Source organism: Marmota marmota, unplaced genomic scaffold, assembly GCF_001458135.2.
Source record: "Marmota marmota marmota unplaced genomic scaffold, marMar, whole genome shotgun sequence".
Taxonomy (NCBI): domain Eukaryota; kingdom Metazoa; phylum Chordata; class Mammalia; order Rodentia; family Sciuridae; genus Marmota; species Marmota marmota.
Window position 1 is genome coordinate 60,864,161 of NW_026000174.1, and position 17,346 is coordinate 60,881,506.

Below are 17,346 nucleotides of genomic sequence, written 5' to 3' on the forward strand. Positions count from 1 at the left end.
CAAGGTTCAGAATGCCTAAAATCACCTGAGTGAATCAGGTTGCCCTTGGCATTCACGGAGATGGTCAATCCATTGTTGATGCTGGTTCTAGGACACACACAACTGTGTGTGCATATAGAAGCTACATTCAGACTTGTTTTCCTTTTATCTGGATTCTAAGTTTCTTGAGTCTAGTAAAATTATTCATAATAAATTCAATATGTATAATCAAACATGTTCCAGGGTATTCCAAATATGACTTGATACGAACTTAAGTCACCTGAAACCCGCTGTGATCGGAAATTATGGAAAAGGATAATGGCTAATCTAAGGGCTGATATTTTTCCACTGATTCATCTATGCCAGGAACTTTTGATTCTCTTCAATATATTCAAAGCCATGACACCAAGTGGGGTCACTTTTAGTTGTCAGTAAAGACAGAAGAAAAGGATCAAAGAACCCTGGGGCGCATCAATATTTGGTTATCAGGAGGAAAATGAGAATTCAGCCTTGGGGAGAGAGACAAAATGGAACCAAGGAAAGAAAACAAAAACATGGTATGATATATATATATATATATATATATGTACATATATATCATAGATATTAAAATTGCTACTATAGTGCATCCAATTAACATAATGTATCATCTCACATATTTATCTCCCTCTTTTTGTGGCAAGAGCACCTAAAATCTGCTTATTTAAGAGGAGTCCCAAATACAGTACAATTTTACTAACTACAATAGAGGAAGGTTTAAATACCATCTATGCTTATGATTTCTAAATGTATGTTTATTGTCACAGTATTTCTGAACTCCTGATATAGATATCCAGGAAGATATTTCAAATGCAATATCTCCAAAATATAATTTTCATATTTTTCTCCACTACATTTGATTTTCTTGCAGACTTTCCCATTTTAGTAAATTACATCTCATCATTTCCCTTAACTTAGGCTAAATTTTTTGGAGTCTTCTTTGGCACCTCTCTTGGATTTCCACTCCACATGCAGTCCATATAAAATTCTACTGGCTTTACCTTTAAAATACACTCAAAATATAATTATTTACCCAGATTGCTATGCTAGATGCCTAAAAGAACCCTGAATCCTCTTTTCTTCAAACTAATATTCTTTGCACAGAGAACCATTTATTAAAAATGCAAGTCTGATAATACTGCTACTCTGCTCTAATCTCTTCAGTGGCTTTGCATCTTGCTAAGAAGGAAATCCAAGTCCTTATTATGTCCTATAATTCCCACCATGACCTTGACTTCAGGTAACTTCTAACATCCTCTCCCGCATACCACCTTCTGTGCTCTACCCTTCACTTAGTGCCTGAAGTAACACACTTCCTTGCTGTCCTATGAAGAGCAATACAGAACAGTGTGGATGATTAAGTGCATGGACTCGGGTACCAATTGCCTGGGTTTAATCCTGGACTATATCTCTTACTAGTTTGGTTACCTTAGACAACTCTGTAACCTCTTTGTGCATTAGTTCTCTTATTTGTAAGTTGGGGATAATCATGGTATCCTCTTCAAAACTTGGAAAGGATAAAAACGATTCAAACCATGTAAGCTATCCATAGGTGTTAGCTATGGCCACCACCATCATCACCACCATCATAAGCATCATTAACATTATCATCATTAGTTGCCATGACTACCATCATGTCACCACATCAGATCATCATAACAACCTTTTAAAAAATTTTTATTTGTTCTAGTTAGTTATATATGACAGTAGAATGCAGTTTGAGACATCACAAATAGATGGAGCATCATCAGCATGATCTGTCATCACACCATCATCTTTCTTCTCCTCCTCCACAATTGAACACAAGGACACTTTCATCTTCAGGAATCTGCACTTGCTTCTGGCTCTGCCTGAGATGCTCTTCTGACAGATCTCCACATGCCTTGCTTTTGTACAACCTTCAAGTCTTTATTTAATATTGACTCTTTCAAGAAGGCTTTCTTGTGACTTTATAAAATAACACTCCTATCACTCTTATTTTATTCTTCTTAACTTGCCATGTTTTCTTCATATCATATAGTAGCAACTATATTTTATTATTAATTGCTATCTCTTTTATTTTCTGCATCTGGGGCTTTATTTATTTTGCCATTGTATTTATCTTATTTGAAACAATGTGTGTTTTTGGAGGTGCAAATCCCTTGCGTTAAGTGTTTATTTGAATATTTAATGAGTTCTACTGGTCTCTTAAATTATCTTATATGTACAGAGTCCTATATCTCTGGCTATATTCTAAGTAACTCCTCAATTTTAGTTTTAATTTACTGATTCTTATTTCAAGTTTTTTGTCAAATGTTTATGCCATCTATTAAGAATTTAAAAAATGCAATTGATTAATTTTTATATCCATTTTTTATTTGTCCTTTTCCATATTGTTCTATTTCTAACTCATAATTATAATTTCACAGACTCCTGTTCTTGTTATATAGTTGTTATTTGATCCTCTATTTTGTTTTTACAAATTTATTATAATTTGTAATCTTATTTTTACCTGCTTAAACTTATTTTACTTATTTTCACATTATTACCATTTCTTTGCTTTGGTTTGTTGTGAAATATTGAGACTCTTGTGGCAATGGGTTTCTATGAATATTTTGTGACTTTTTTCTGGTTACTCATATAATTCAGGAGGGTTTTTGTTTGTTTTCTTTTTGAGCTATCATCTTACTTGAGTTGTTTTACTCTTGCCCTAACCCATATTCCTGAGGTCCACCATTTAGAACATAATTTATAGTAAGGAATGATGTTTACTCTGGGAATATGTTGGTTTACAAGTCCCAAGAAACTTTGTGGCTTGGCTTAGTTACTGTTTATGTGAATGCCATGCCTTTTAAGGGAATATATATTGTTAATGGATCCAAATATTCTTTATTCTGAGCACCATCTAGATCTTAATTTAGTGCATGTAGACTGGTTCCTGTACTCCATAAATGTCTTTGATTATTTCCAATTTTGAATGCCAACATTTTTTTTTCCTATTTCTGTACATACACACCCTCCTCCCATCAAGGATACAGTGTATCTGCTCTTCATTCATCTTGAACATGGAGTGGCATTGTGACTTGCCTGAACCAATGAGATAAGCAGAAGTGAAGGCCTAGGATTTGTTAACATAGGCCTTAGAGGTTTGTAGCTTCCAGTTTCAATCTCCAGATCCATGTGGCATATAAAGAAGTTTGTGCTGGATTATTGAATGACAAAATAAAAAAAAAATGGAACAAAAAAGGAGAGACAATGTCCAAGACTGGTAAGTGAAGTCATCTTGGACATTTCAGCCCTGGCCAAATTCCCATCTGAATGCGACTGTGTGTCTTTGAAAACAGAAGGCCCAGTCAGCTGAGTCCAGCCCAACCAGAGAGCCACAAGAAAGAATAATACTTATAGTTTTAAACCACTAAATTTGGGAATAGTTTGTTTTTTTGGCAACAATCAATTCTTAGATGAGTCACTGGCATGGACATCCCAACTTGCCAGCGCTGTCTCAGCTTCTGTCTCCACTAACAGACATGAGATTTCATTGCTTCATGTCTATGGACAATATATATCCTTAATATAGTTTAAAATATTTTTAGCTATTACACTTTATTTAATGTACATATTTTAGAAATCATTTCCATGTGTTTTGGGGGTAACCTAAAGCATAGTTCCTTTAATGTTGTTCTATTCATTTCTACTAAAATGTTTCAACCTGAAATACTATTCTCCTACCTTAAATCATATTAAAGGGCTTACATTTTTGGCAAGTCTCACAGAAAGGAGTTCTCTCAGTTAAGCTTACCTTTTTATGTTACACTTAAAATACTCAAGACTTAACATGGTGTAGGAACTAAAATCTATTTGAAGAACTCAGCAGAAAATTCCAAGGGAACATATTTACACAAGCCGAGAAAAGGCCTGGAAGAAACTTTGATAACCCAACCTGCACAGCATCTTCTTTCTAAGTTTCTTCATTTCTTTTTCTTCTTCATACTATAATAGCAGCAATAATAATAATGCTGTATGTTCATAGGGTTTAATGTGAGAGAGACATTATTTAATGTTTAATTGACCTGATCAGACAGGTGTAGTATCATCTCCATTTGATTTCCAATAAAACTCAAACACAGAGAGTTTATGTGAATTTTTTTCCTTTTTCTTTTTTGATACTGGGGATTTAACTTAGGGACACTTTACTACAGAGCCCCATCCCCTGTTGCCTGCCCCCTCCCCTTTTAAAGTTTTATTTTGGACAAGGTCTCATTAAGTTGCTTGCCGGTCTCACTAAGTTTCTGAGGCTGGCCTGGAACTTGCATCCACCTGTGTCAGCCTCTGGAGTTGCTGGGATTACAGATATCACCATTGCACCTGGTGTGAATTTCTTTTGTCACACAAATACAGAGAAGGAGACTCATTAAGCTAAGTGAAATAAGCCTAACTCAGAAAGCAAAGGATCCTGTTTTCTCTTATGTGGAAGCTAGAGAAATAGAGAGGGGGAAAAAATGTGTGTGTGTGTGTGTGTGTATGTGAATCTTGTGAAAACAGAAAAGAGACCAGTAGTTTGGAGGAAGAGGAGCAGGAGAAGGGAGGGAAGAAGGAAAGGAAAGGAGAGGAGAGGTACTGGGGAATGAAATTGACCAAATTATATTGTTCTATTGTGTGCATGTATGAATATGTAACTATGATCCCCACTATTATTGTATAGTTATACTATGCCAATAAAAATGTACTTGAATGGGAAACTAGAATACAGTAAGATAAAAGGGCATGAAAGTCACTTTTATTTCTTCTAGAAAATATAGCTTGCTTGGAGAGTATCCTGAGATACAGAGTATAAATCAAGCCCAGAGATGCACAAAGTAGGGCCATAACATGTGACTCCCTGACATGAACCTGGGATGCCAAAGAGCCACATTATGAGGTACAGCAGGGTCCCCAACTAACCTGCTTTACTTAGGATGCCATGTTTCAAATTCTGGGAATAACTGTTGAATCAAAAGACATTCTCAGCCTGTTAAGATTGTGAGAGATGCTGAAATTAGGAGACACACTGTCAGGAAAATGTATGCTGGAGAGAAAGCCGAGGATGTGGCTGGACAAACTTTAAAAAAAATGATATTTATTTATTTATTTATTTTGACTATATATATATATTTAGTTAGACACGTCAGGATATGTACAGTAGAATCCATCTTGACATAATTATAAAAATATGGACTATGTCCTGTTCTAATTCAGACTCCCACATCTCCCTTCTCCTAACCCCCTACTCCTTTCCCTCTACTCTACTGATTGCTGCCAGTAAATGAACAATCTTTGTTGATAAAAGTGTTTTGGAAGGATCAACAGATCAGATTTTTCATTCTCACAGAGGGTCCTTGAAGACGTTAGGTGCATTAACTCATGGATCCCCAAAACCACCTCAGAAGACACTAAGAATAGAGATAGGATTTTCCAGGAAATCTATATGGAGGATCCCCTGGAATAATAAATAATATGAGCAGAGAATATGACAGCTTATATTGAAAGGGAGAGAGAGAAAAGAGAAATGAAATGGAGTTGCCAGACTCCCCAAATTCTACAAATTAGGAAGAGGCTGAAAAAACTACTGAGATGAAAACCTACTACCCTCCATGGGAAAGGAAAGATGAGCCTGGAGATGGAGCCAGGGACCTAAAGAGTGACTTCTTGGACTTTTGAGGAAATCTTGGGTCTAGAAGGCAGAACTTCACGTCCAGGTGGTGAAGAGAAGATCCACACTGGATTATTCTTGGGTCTTGAAAATGAATGCAGCTTATCCTGTTTGATGATCAAAATTGCCTCAGAGCATTTTTTTAAAAACTTTTTTTTAACATCCATCCTCTTTTTTTGTGTGTGTGGAGTAGGAAGGTCTGTAACCATTATCTTATGCATGCTCCAACATCATATTATCTTCTTTTATAGTTTGCAAGTCTGCAGATGGAGAAGACTTTTGTCCCAGGAAAATTCATATTACTAGTGTCACCTAGGCCTTAATTTATATGGCTTAGATGATGAGATTAGGGACACTTGACTGATGATATTTAGATGAGATTTTGGACCCTGATTGATGCTCTAAAGGAATGAATTTTTTAAGATTTTGGAATAAAGTGAATGTATTTAATTGGGATGTGTAATTAAATACCTTGAACCTCCTCCCTAATTAGTTTCATAGTAATATGGTTGGAAAGCAAAGATGAACAAAAAATATTTTATAGTCACAAAGGAAAAACAAGAATATCAGTGATTTTTCAACAGAAACAATGGGAACCAGAAGATGATGGAATGACATTTTTTAAAAGATTAAAGAAAAAGGCATTCCTAGAATTTTATATAAAGTAAAAATAAACTTACAGTTAAATTTAAAAAAAATGTAGAAAACTACTCAAAACATGTTAAAAACTATTAACTGTTTATAACAAAATAATAATATAAATAAGATAACAGCACAAATATGGAAGGGCAGAAAATGGTATTATAATTTTGAGAGTTTCCTTCATATTTACTGTACTGGTATTATAATAACTCATGGTAGGTTGTGAAAAGAATATGACACAATATTGTACAGTAGATAGAGCTAGAAAGATAATAGCCGACATAACAATGCTTTAAAAATTCAAAGTATTGGAAAGGAGGAATCAAAAGAGCCAAGAGCAGAAGTGATGGATGAGGAGCACATGGGAATACGGCATATACACATTCCCATCGTGATTTGTAAAAAGGAAAAGGATGAACTATATGTTTTTTATCTTTTTCTTTTTTATTGGTGCATTGTGATTATACAAAATTGTGGGATTCACTGTGACATTTTAGTAGATGTACATAACATAATTTTGGTAAATTTTGTTTCTCAGATAATAGCCAGCAAGAAAAAAGAGTACTTCTTAATGACAAAATGGTTAATTCATCAGCGAGATATATCAATGATGAGCAAGTTTATATCTAATAACAGAGCTTCAAAACACAGGAAAGAAAAATGACCAAAACCAAAGGGAGAGACTGATACATGAAAAATCATAGTTACGGATTTTAACCCAGTTTTACCAGTAACTAATAACATAAATAGACAGAAATACATGATAGTATTGAAAATTAAGACCATATTATTAGCTGGCATAACATTATTGACGTCCCTCAAGAATGCATGTTACATACTTTAGATATACACACCCCCCCACACACATACGTACATACACACATATGTGTATATATATTTCTGGCACACAGTAAGCACTTAATTATGTCTAAAAACTATTATTTGAAAATAAATATAAGGCTGAATCATATTCCTTTATGCAGTAACATTTAATCACTTCTTTATCATGAAGATGAACTGTTAACATATTTTCATTCTTACATAGAATACCATAATAAGCAATTTTGTTCTCCTTCTTCTCTGTTGATCCCTAACTACGAAGGTCTTTCTGTGCCCCTCCAGTGCCCTTTCTGTGCCCTCCAGGTGATACCTGTGGCCAGGGTCACCCATGTTCTTTCCCAGGAGTCCAGGGAAAGAGAGAGAAGGTTTTGAGCAGAAAGAGGTTGTGGTATTTCTCTCTCTGCTGTCTCCATTCCTGGCCATAGTTCTGTCCATAGTGGCTTTTTCCCCGGCTAAAGTCACAGTTCTTCCTGTTGATTTCCCCCCCCATGCATCAACTCTCCCTGGTGTCTGATAACACTGAGACTTAAGTTTGCCTTTTGGGTCTAGGAGTGATAATGACTTCCTGCTATTGCTGGTGTGGAAGTCCCTGTTGGTTTCCTTATCCATAACTGCTGGAGACAATTCCATTCTTGGATTTCTTAAAAAAGTTAAAACCCATGGAATGAGCTGTCTCTTTCTAGCTGCACCCTCTCGTACTTGTTAGTTTGCATGATGTAATGTTCATTTGCTTTATTTCTTTACTAGAAGAGCAATTATTGAGTCAAATGGTAGAAATATTTTAAAGGTCTCTGGCACTTAGTTTTGTGTTATATAAATAGTTTTTATATAATTTTATGAATTTTAAAAAATTTCCTTGAACATCAGCTGAGAGAAATCCAGCCATATAGGCATATTGATGCACTGGAACTGAACCCTGGTCTGATAGGCGGTGCCCTCCCCTTTCCTAGACTCTCAGGGAGCCACAGTTCCTGGTAAGCACTTTCCCAATGGCCCCTTTCATCTCGCTGTTCCTCAGTGTGTAGACGAGGGGGTTGAGCATTGGGGTGCCCAGTGTGTAGACGAGTGAGATGAACTGATCTTGCTGGGGGTGGTAGCTGGAGCGGGGGCGCAGGTACATGAAGGCACAGCAGCCATACTGCAGCAGCACCACAGTGAGGTGGGAGGAGCAGGTGGAGAAGGCCCTGTGGCGGCCAGCTGCAGAGTGCATCTTGAGCACAGTGGCCGCTATGAAGGCGTAGGAGGTGGCGATGAGGAAGAAAGGCACGGCAATGGCCAGTGTGGCTGCCACCAGCACTGACAGCTCGTGGAAGTGGCTGTTGGTACACACCAGTTGCATGACGGGTGGCACATCACAAAAGAAGTGCTGAATACCTCGAGCCTGGCAGAATGGCAGAGAGAAGATGAAGGCCACCAGTTGTAAGGACAGGAACAAGCCGGTGACCACAGATGCCACCACCAGGCGGACACAAACAGTCAGAGTCATGATGAGAGGGTACTGCAAGGGGTGACAAATGGCGACGTATCTGTCATAGGCCATGGCAGCCAAGACGAAGCAGTCTGCACTGCCAAGTGCAATGAAGAAGGCCATCTGAGTGGCGCAGCCCAGGAGGGTGATGGTCTTCTCTGACTGCAGGGTGTTGGCCAGGATGTGGGGCACCACCACAGCAGTGTAGCACATTTCTACCCCTGAGAGGCTGCCCAGGAAATAGTACATGGGCACATGGAGGCGGGCTTCAGCCTGGATGGACACCACAATGAGGACATTCCCGGTGATGATAAGTGCATAAGCCATGCTGACCCCCAGGAAGGACAGGACTCGCAGCTCTGGGCAGGAGGGGTAGGCCAGGAACACAAACTGCATCATCACCGAGTGGTTCCCCCAGGTCATTGAGCTACAGCTTGCTCTCTGAGGGTCACAGGACAGAAGGAAGGATCAGACTGATGATGTATCATCACCCTGGTGATGTGTTTGCACTCTGAGCCATGAAGGTAATTTCCAAGGCTGGAAGTGAAAACAAGGAGGATCAGGACTAGTTCTTGGTTTTTGCACACTCTTATGAAATCCTTTCATAGAAGTATCTGCACTTCAATTTCTAACTGCCCATAGCTGGGTCCAATTATGTGAGAGAATATGAAGAAAAGTGGACGAGAGCAGAACTAAATAACTATTGTTTCAACTGCCAAATTTTAATATTTTTTGTTATTCAATGTGTTTTTGAAAAAAAAAAATCTCGATCCTGAATTACTAGTTGCAATAGAAATCATTCATATAAACCCAAGTCAGTGTCACAAGCATGGGGACTAGTGTCAGAAATATCTAAAACATCTGGAATCTGACTAGCTCTCTGTTCTCCAAGGTAAAGATAGGTGTCTCTTTCATTCATCTCCTTTCCTTTTCCAAATTCAATAATACATTAGATTATTTCTCATGTCACTTACATATTACACATTTTGCCACAGTTGTGTAGGGGGACCATATCAGTGCAAAGAAATCTCTGAAATTAGATGATTTGTTTTGAATAATTACATCTCCAGGATCCACGATGCAAGGCCATAGATAATTGCTCTGAATTTTGGGATTTTTAAATTTTAAAATAAAAAATGAAGTTAATATTTATACTTATTTCAAAGCATTGTGAATGCAAACAAGATGATAACATCAGTTGTGTATCACAATGCCTCATCCATAGTATTAACAACTTAATAAAAGATAGCCATCATTCCCTATTATATAGTTGACTCCATGACAGTATCAATGGCCATGCATGGTGGTTCATACTTGAAAACCAGCAGCTTGGGAGGCTGAGGCAGGAAGATTGCAAGTTCAAAGCCAGTCTTAGCAACCTAGTGAGGTCCTAAGCAACACAGTGAGACCCAGTTTCTAAATGAAGTATAAAAAAATGACTGTGGATGTGACTCAGTGGTGAAACACTCTTGGGTTCAATTCCAGGTACCAAAATAGCAACAACAAACAAACAAAACCACCTTCCGTGTCCTGGCTTCCTTCCATCAGTGTTGGAAGACACAATTCTTTCACAGATCCTTCCTGTCATCAACTGAATCCTCCTGCTAGCAATTTCTACATATTCAATGTGTTCTAAACACTGTGGCCATTTCTGCATTGAACCCTGCATGGACTACAGAGCTCTTAACCTGAAGCCCTGCACTGTCTTTCTAATTTCCTTTTACTATTTCTTATGGCATGGTGTTGATTTATGTCATAATTAAAGCTCTGGAAAAGGTCTCATTTTAAATATCTTCCTTAAATTGTGCACATGGGACAGATCACATTTAAACAGTTTGGAGAGATGAAATAGTGGAGCCAATGATTCCAAGAGCATGAAAGTTATGTCAACATGTCATCAACTTATAATTCCATGTTGTTTGTGAGCAGGATGTGCAGGACAGAAGTGAGAGAAGGGCACTCAGCATCATGCCTAGAGATTTCCATAGATCTCAGTGCATCTAGGAGATCTCCATTTACACTGTAGTTTTCCTTCTTCCCTCTCTGGGTAGCCCAGCCCCAGTGGGCAAGACTGTAATGAGAGGGATGGTCTCTGTCTCTGATTTCATGTTGGAAAACCAGACCGTGTAGGCTGAAACTGTGCAGCAATTATCTAGTTGGTTTTATGTGAAAAAGGGAAATAGTGGATTTGGCATTAAATAAGCCCAAGCTGCATGCTCAGCCTACTATTAATAGCATAATCCCCTGGGCCGATCATCTCACGTTAATTTCTATTTCTTCATGTTTAAAAGATGTGAATAATAACACTTACCTAATGGTGCTGTGGTGATATTAAAGGAGATAAAGTATTTAGAACACTTGGTTTGATGTATGAAGCCTATTAAGTTGCATAATACATGTTTTCTTGTCTCCTTTCCTTATGTCTGTTATAGGTTTGATATTAATAATATCTGCTTCATTAATATTATCTGCTTCCTGGTGGAGGATTATTTGAAGTACTGTATGAGTCCAGGGCCTTTATAAACATTTTAGTTTTACCCAAATTTACATTACTCATCCATATTTACATCATTCAACTCCACAACATTTCTTGAAAATCAGCTATCAACATTTTAGTCAGAATATTTGGGCTTCCCAGTGAATTTCAGGTTTCAAAATCTAGGAGACAGAAAAAGACTTTCTTTTACCTTTAAGGTGAGAAGAGAGAGGAATCTGCTGAACCAGGTTTCTCAGTTATGATCATAGAAGACAGGCCCTAGCATGCCATCTTTGTGCTCTGGTGGATCAAGAAGGAAGGAAAATTATCCTGGAGAGACTCCCCAGTGGAAATGAGTTCATGTACACTCCCAAGCAAAAGCCAGAAGGAGTAAATTGCTGTGTCATCTAGGATCTTGTCTCATGAATTCCATCTCCCAGAAGAAGGTGGTAGAGAGGTTATGAACCTCCTCCCCTGTTACCAGATAATGAGTCCAACCTAGAACGGTCTGTTCACTTGGGACCTTCTGATGTATGAAATTTCTGGAGTATGGTTATCTAAATAATGACCAGTATCACAACCTGTAGGAACATTCTCTGTGCCTGAAATAATTTCCTGAGACATATGACATATATAGACTGTGATGAATTGTGCCTCTTGTTTCAGAGAGATCACTCCCACCCAATCATCATAGCTCGGCTTACCCCAGTATCAAATTATTACTGTTCTGGGAAATGGAGACTACATTTATATATTGCCTACCATCCCTGGGGCCCAGCATAGTGCCATGTGATAAATAGTTCCTCAATCAATACACACCAAATATTTTACCTTTTCCAGGGTATCTTCTGTTAAGTTTCCATAGAGCAGAGAGACTCCCATAGGTCTTAGCAATTAGATTTATTCCTTTGAAAAAGTGATGATTGGTCAATAGTATTTAAATGTTTATGTGACTGTGTATAAATATATATATATATATAATGTTCTATTTGTTGAAGGGAATTCCTATTAGAGTGATTAATATAGTTTTTTTTTTTTGTGTGTGTGTGTTGGTAGGACAATCAGATTCCAAAAATTAGCAGGGCTGAAAAGACTGATATGTTCAAAGACTTCTGCAGCATATATCAATGCCAAAAAAGGAGGAAAGAGAGGGTGGAAGAGGTCGGAAGTAAACTATTATTTTGGTACATGTCAAGCATTAGAGTTATTAAAAGAGCTAAGTCTTTTAAAAATTTTAATGTGTTTTCATTAGTGCATCATAATTATAACTAATGGTGGAGCTCATTGTGACATACTTGTATATACATATCACATAGTTTGCTCCATTTCTTTTTTTTTCTTTGCAAGTTTTATTGCAATAAGTCTGCTCCATTTATTTTCTCAGCTTCTTTTCTTCTTTCTCCCTCTACCTGATGTCCTTCCACTTCTTGACTGGCCTCCCTTCTGTTTATTTTTGTGTTGGTGCATTATAATTATTCCTAAAAGTTGGATTCATTGTGATGCAGGTAAATAGCATGGTTGGATGATTTCATTCCCAAGTATCTTGCACATTCCTCTTCTCCTGCCTCCCTATCATCTTCTATTTGCTTCCATTTCTTCTTCTTCCTTCTATTTTCATGAGATCTCCACATTTTTTCTTTTTTTCCCCTCTAGCTTCTGCATATAAGAGAAAACATTTTATCTTTGACTTTCTGACTCTTATTTCACTTAGCACAATGTTCCTCGCTTTAATGCATTTACTCACAAAAGTGACAAAATTTTATTAAATCATCATAGTTTTATTTTTATATAAAACTCCATTGTGTGTATGTACCACACTTTCTTTATCCACTCATCTGTTGAAGGACACCCAGGCTGGTTACATAATTTTGCTCTCATGAATCACACTGCTGTAAACATTGGCATGCATATATCATTATAGTATGCTGATTTTAGTTCTTTTGAATAAATACCAGGCAACATGTCATAAGGTGATTCCGTTCCTCCTCTATTGAGGAATACTAATTTGCATAGTGTCTGTACTAATTTGCATTCCCAGAAACAATGTGTAAATATACCTTTCTCCCCAAATCATAACACTTATTCTTGATGGTTGCCATTTTAACTGGAGTGAGATGAAATCTTTAGTTTTGATTTGAATTTCTCTGATTACTAAGAATGTTGAACATTTTTTCATATATTTCTTGACTATTTGCATTTCTTTTTTTTGAGAAAATCTGTTTAGTTCACTTTCTTATTTGTTGATTGGATTAATTTAAAAAAATTTCTGGTATTAATTTTTTTGTTCCTTGTATATTCTGAATGTTAATTCTCTGTCAGAAGAATAACTAGCAAAGATTTTTCTGTGGGCTGTCTCTTCTTGCTCTCAATTATCTCCTTCAACGTATGGAAGCATTTTAATTTAATGCCATCCTATATAATAATCCTTGACTTTATTTTATTTTTATTAGGAGTCTTATTGAGGAAGTCAATGCCCATACTTGTATGTTAAAGTGTTGACCCTTCGTTTTCTCTTGGCAGTTGCATAGTTTCCAATCTAATTCCTGGGTATTTGATCCAATTTGAGTAGACTTCTGTGCATTGTTATAGATTGGAATCTAGTGTCATTCTTTTATAGAAGAATATTCTTTTTTCCTAGCACTATTTTTTTAAAAAGCTACCTTTTTTTTTCAACGTATGTCTTTGGCAACCTTGTCAAGGATGAGATGACTATTTTTTTGTGGGTTTGTCTCTGTGCTTTCTATTCTATTTCATTATCCTTTATGCCAATTTTATGCCAATACCATGCTGTTTTTATTACTATAGCTCTGTAGTATAATTTGAGATTGGGTATTGTGTGTGATACTCCAGCCTTATTCTTATTGCTCAGAATTGCTTTGGCTAAAGGACCTGAACAAACACTTCTCAGAAGAGGATATACAATCAATCAACAAATATATGAAAAAAATGTTCATCATCTCTAGCAATTAGAGAAATGCAAATCGAAACCACTCTAAGATATCATCTCACTCCAGTCAGAATGGCAGCCATTATGAATACAAACAACAATAAGTGTTGGCGAGGATGTGGGGAAAAAGGTACACTGATACATTGCTGGTGGGACTGCAAATTGGTGCATCCAATATAGAAAGCATTATGGAGATTCCTTTGAAATCTGGGAATGGAACCACCATTTGATCCAGCTATTCCTCTTCTCATTCTATACCCAAAGGACTTAAAATCAGCATTACAGGGACACAGCCACATCAATGTTTATAGCAGCACAATGCACAATAGCTAAACTGTGGAACCAACCTAGATGCCCTTCAGTAGATGAATGGATAAAAAAATGTGGCATATCTACACAATGAAATATTACTCAGCAATAAAAGAGAATAAAATTATGGCATTTGTAGGCAAATGGATGGCATTGGAGAAGATAATGCTAAGTGAAGTTAGCCAATACCAAAAAAACAAATGCCAAATGTTTTCTCTGATATAAGAAGGCTGATTCATGGTGGGGTAGGGAAGGGGAGCATGGGAGGAATAGACAAACACTAGATAGGGCAGAGGGGTGGGAGGGAAGAGAGGGTGCGGGGGTTAGCAAGGATGGTCGAATGTGATGGACATTTTTATCCAAAGTACATGTATGAAGACACGAATTGGTGTGAATATACTTTGTATACCACCAGAGATATGAAAAATTTTGCTGTATATGTATAATAAGAATTGTAATGCATTCTTCTGTCATTTTAAAAAAAATCAATTAAAAAAAACCTTGGATGGTAAAAAAAAAAAGAAAAAAATTGTTTTAGCTATTCTGGGTCTTTTATTTTTCTATATGAATTTTAGGACTTTTTTTATAATTATGTGAAAAATTTCATTGATATTTTGATTGGAGATTGCATTGAATCTTTAGATTGTTTTTGGTGAAATGATCACTTTAATAATATTAATTCCACTTATTCAAAAAGATGGGAGATGTCTTCCCATCTTTTAATGTCTTCTTCAATTTCTTTCTTCAATACTCTGTAATTTTCATTGTTCAGGTCTTTCTCTTTCTTGGTTAGATTTATTCCTAGGTTTTATATTTTTGGTGGGCTGTGGGGAATAACTTTGTTGTCCTTATTTCTTTCTCATCATGTTCATTATTGTTATGTAGAAAAACTATTGATATCTGAATATTGTTCTTGTTTCCTGCTACTTTGTTGGTTTTTAAATCATTTATAAAAGTCTTCTCATGGAAATTTTTGGGTCTAGTGAGTCTATAACCATATTATCTGCAAACAGAAATAAGTCAACTTCTTTCTGTATATTCTTATCATTGTAATGTCCTTCTCTTGCCTAATATCTCTGGCTAGTTTCAAGTACTATATTGAATAGAAGTAGTGAGAGTGCACATACTCGTTCTGTGCCTGATTTTAGAGGAAATACTTTGTTTTTCTCCATTCAATGTTATTTTGGCTTTGTGTTTGCCACATACAGCCTTTGCTTTTTTTGAGTTAAATTCCTTCTATCTCTCATTTCTTTAGTGTGTTAAACATGAATGTCTGCCAAATTTTGTGGATAGCATTTTCTGCACATCTTAATATCATATGGTTTTGTCCTTTGTTCTGTTTATGGGATGAATTACATTTTTTTTGATTTGTGTATGTTGAACCAATCTTGCATTCCTTGGTCAAGGTGCACAACCTTCTTTGTGTTTGAAGGCAGATTGCTACTTTTTTTACTAAGAATTTTAGCTTATGTGTTTATCAGATATGTTGGTCTTTAAATTTCCTTTCCTTGATGCATCCTTACCTTGTTTTGATGTCAGAATAATATTGTTTTCATAAAATAAATTTGGAAGTGTTTCTTCCTTTCTATTTCATGGAAAAAATTAAGGAAAATTGGCATTAGTTCTTTTTTTAAAGGTCTGTTAGAATTCAGATTAGAATATATCTGGTGCTGGGCTCTTCCTTTTTGGAAACCCTTTTATTACCCCTTCAACCTTATTGCTTGTTATTGGTTTGCTTAGGTTTCCTATGTTTTTTACTCAGTGTTTTCACTGCTGCGACTAAAAGACCAGATCAGCACAATTACATGAAAAAAAAAGTTTATTTGGGGGCTCATGGTTTCAGAGGTCTCAGTCCATAGAAGGCTGGCTTCATTCCCTAGGGTTCCAGGTGAGGCAGAACATCATGGTGAAAGAGAGTGGCAGAGGGAAGCAGCTCACATGATGATCAGTAGCAGAGAGAGATATCTCCACTTGCCAAATACAAATATATACCCTAAATCACATCCCCAATTCCCCAACTCCTCCAGCCACACCCTATCTGCCCTCAATTACTACTCAGGCCTATCAGGTGGTTAATTCACTGATTGGGTTAAGGCTTTTACAACCCAATCACTTCTCCTCCAACCCTTCTTGCATTGTCTTACTCATGAGCTTTTGGGGGATACCTCACATCCAAACCACAGCATATGTCCTCTTGGTTCAATTTTGATAGGTCATATGTGTAGAAATTTGCCAATATCTTCTAGATATCCCAATTTTTTGAAATATAGTTTTCAAAATTGTCACAAAAGGGCATCTGGATTTTAGAAATGTCTGTGATGATATCTCCTTTTTCATCTCTAATTTTGTTGGTTTGGGCCTTTTCTGTTTTTCTTTTGGTTAGTTTGGTTAAAGGTTTATCAACATTTTTATCTTTTCAAAGAACCAGCTCACTATCACAATTGATTCTTTTTATTCTCTATTTCTCTATTAATTTTGGTTCTAATCTTTATTTTTTCTGTATTCTACTGTTTTTAGAACTAATTTGTTCCTGACACATTTATTGCTCAAATTTGTGTTATTTGAATTTAATGTGTTAATATCGCTTCTGTTTTTTCTTATTGTTGATTTCTAAGTTTATTTCATTATGATCTGATATGGTGCATGGAATCGTATCGGATATTTTGTATTTGCTCAGAATTGTGTTATGTCCTAAAAATGCAGTCTGTTTTGTAGAAGTTTCCTAAACCTCAGAGAAAGAGTGAATTTATTTGGTGATTGATGAAATCTGTAAATTTCTGTTAGTTTTCTTTTTGATTAATTATATTTTGTATGTCTGAAGAATCTTTAATTTATGTCTCTATAACATACCTATTGGTGAGATAGAGAGTTGAAATCTTACAGTATTATTATATTGAGCACTATTGTAATCTTTCTGTAGAGTAAAATTCACTTTATGTAAGCAGGTGCACTGACATTTAGTGTGTACATACTTACAA

General features: G+C 36.3%; 1 protein-coding gene across 1 annotated transcript; it reads right to left on the reverse strand.

The window, feature by feature from the left end:
* Window positions 1-8,114: 8,114 nt before the first annotated feature.
* LOC107159787 (olfactory receptor 10W1) lies at window positions 8,115-9,059 on the reverse strand. Its single transcript, XM_015506414.1, has one exon. The coding sequence runs from the start codon at window positions 9,057-9,059 to the stop codon at window positions 8,115-8,117; it is 945 nt and encodes a 314-aa protein (XP_015361900.1).
* Window positions 9,060-17,346: the final 8,287 nt, after the last annotated feature.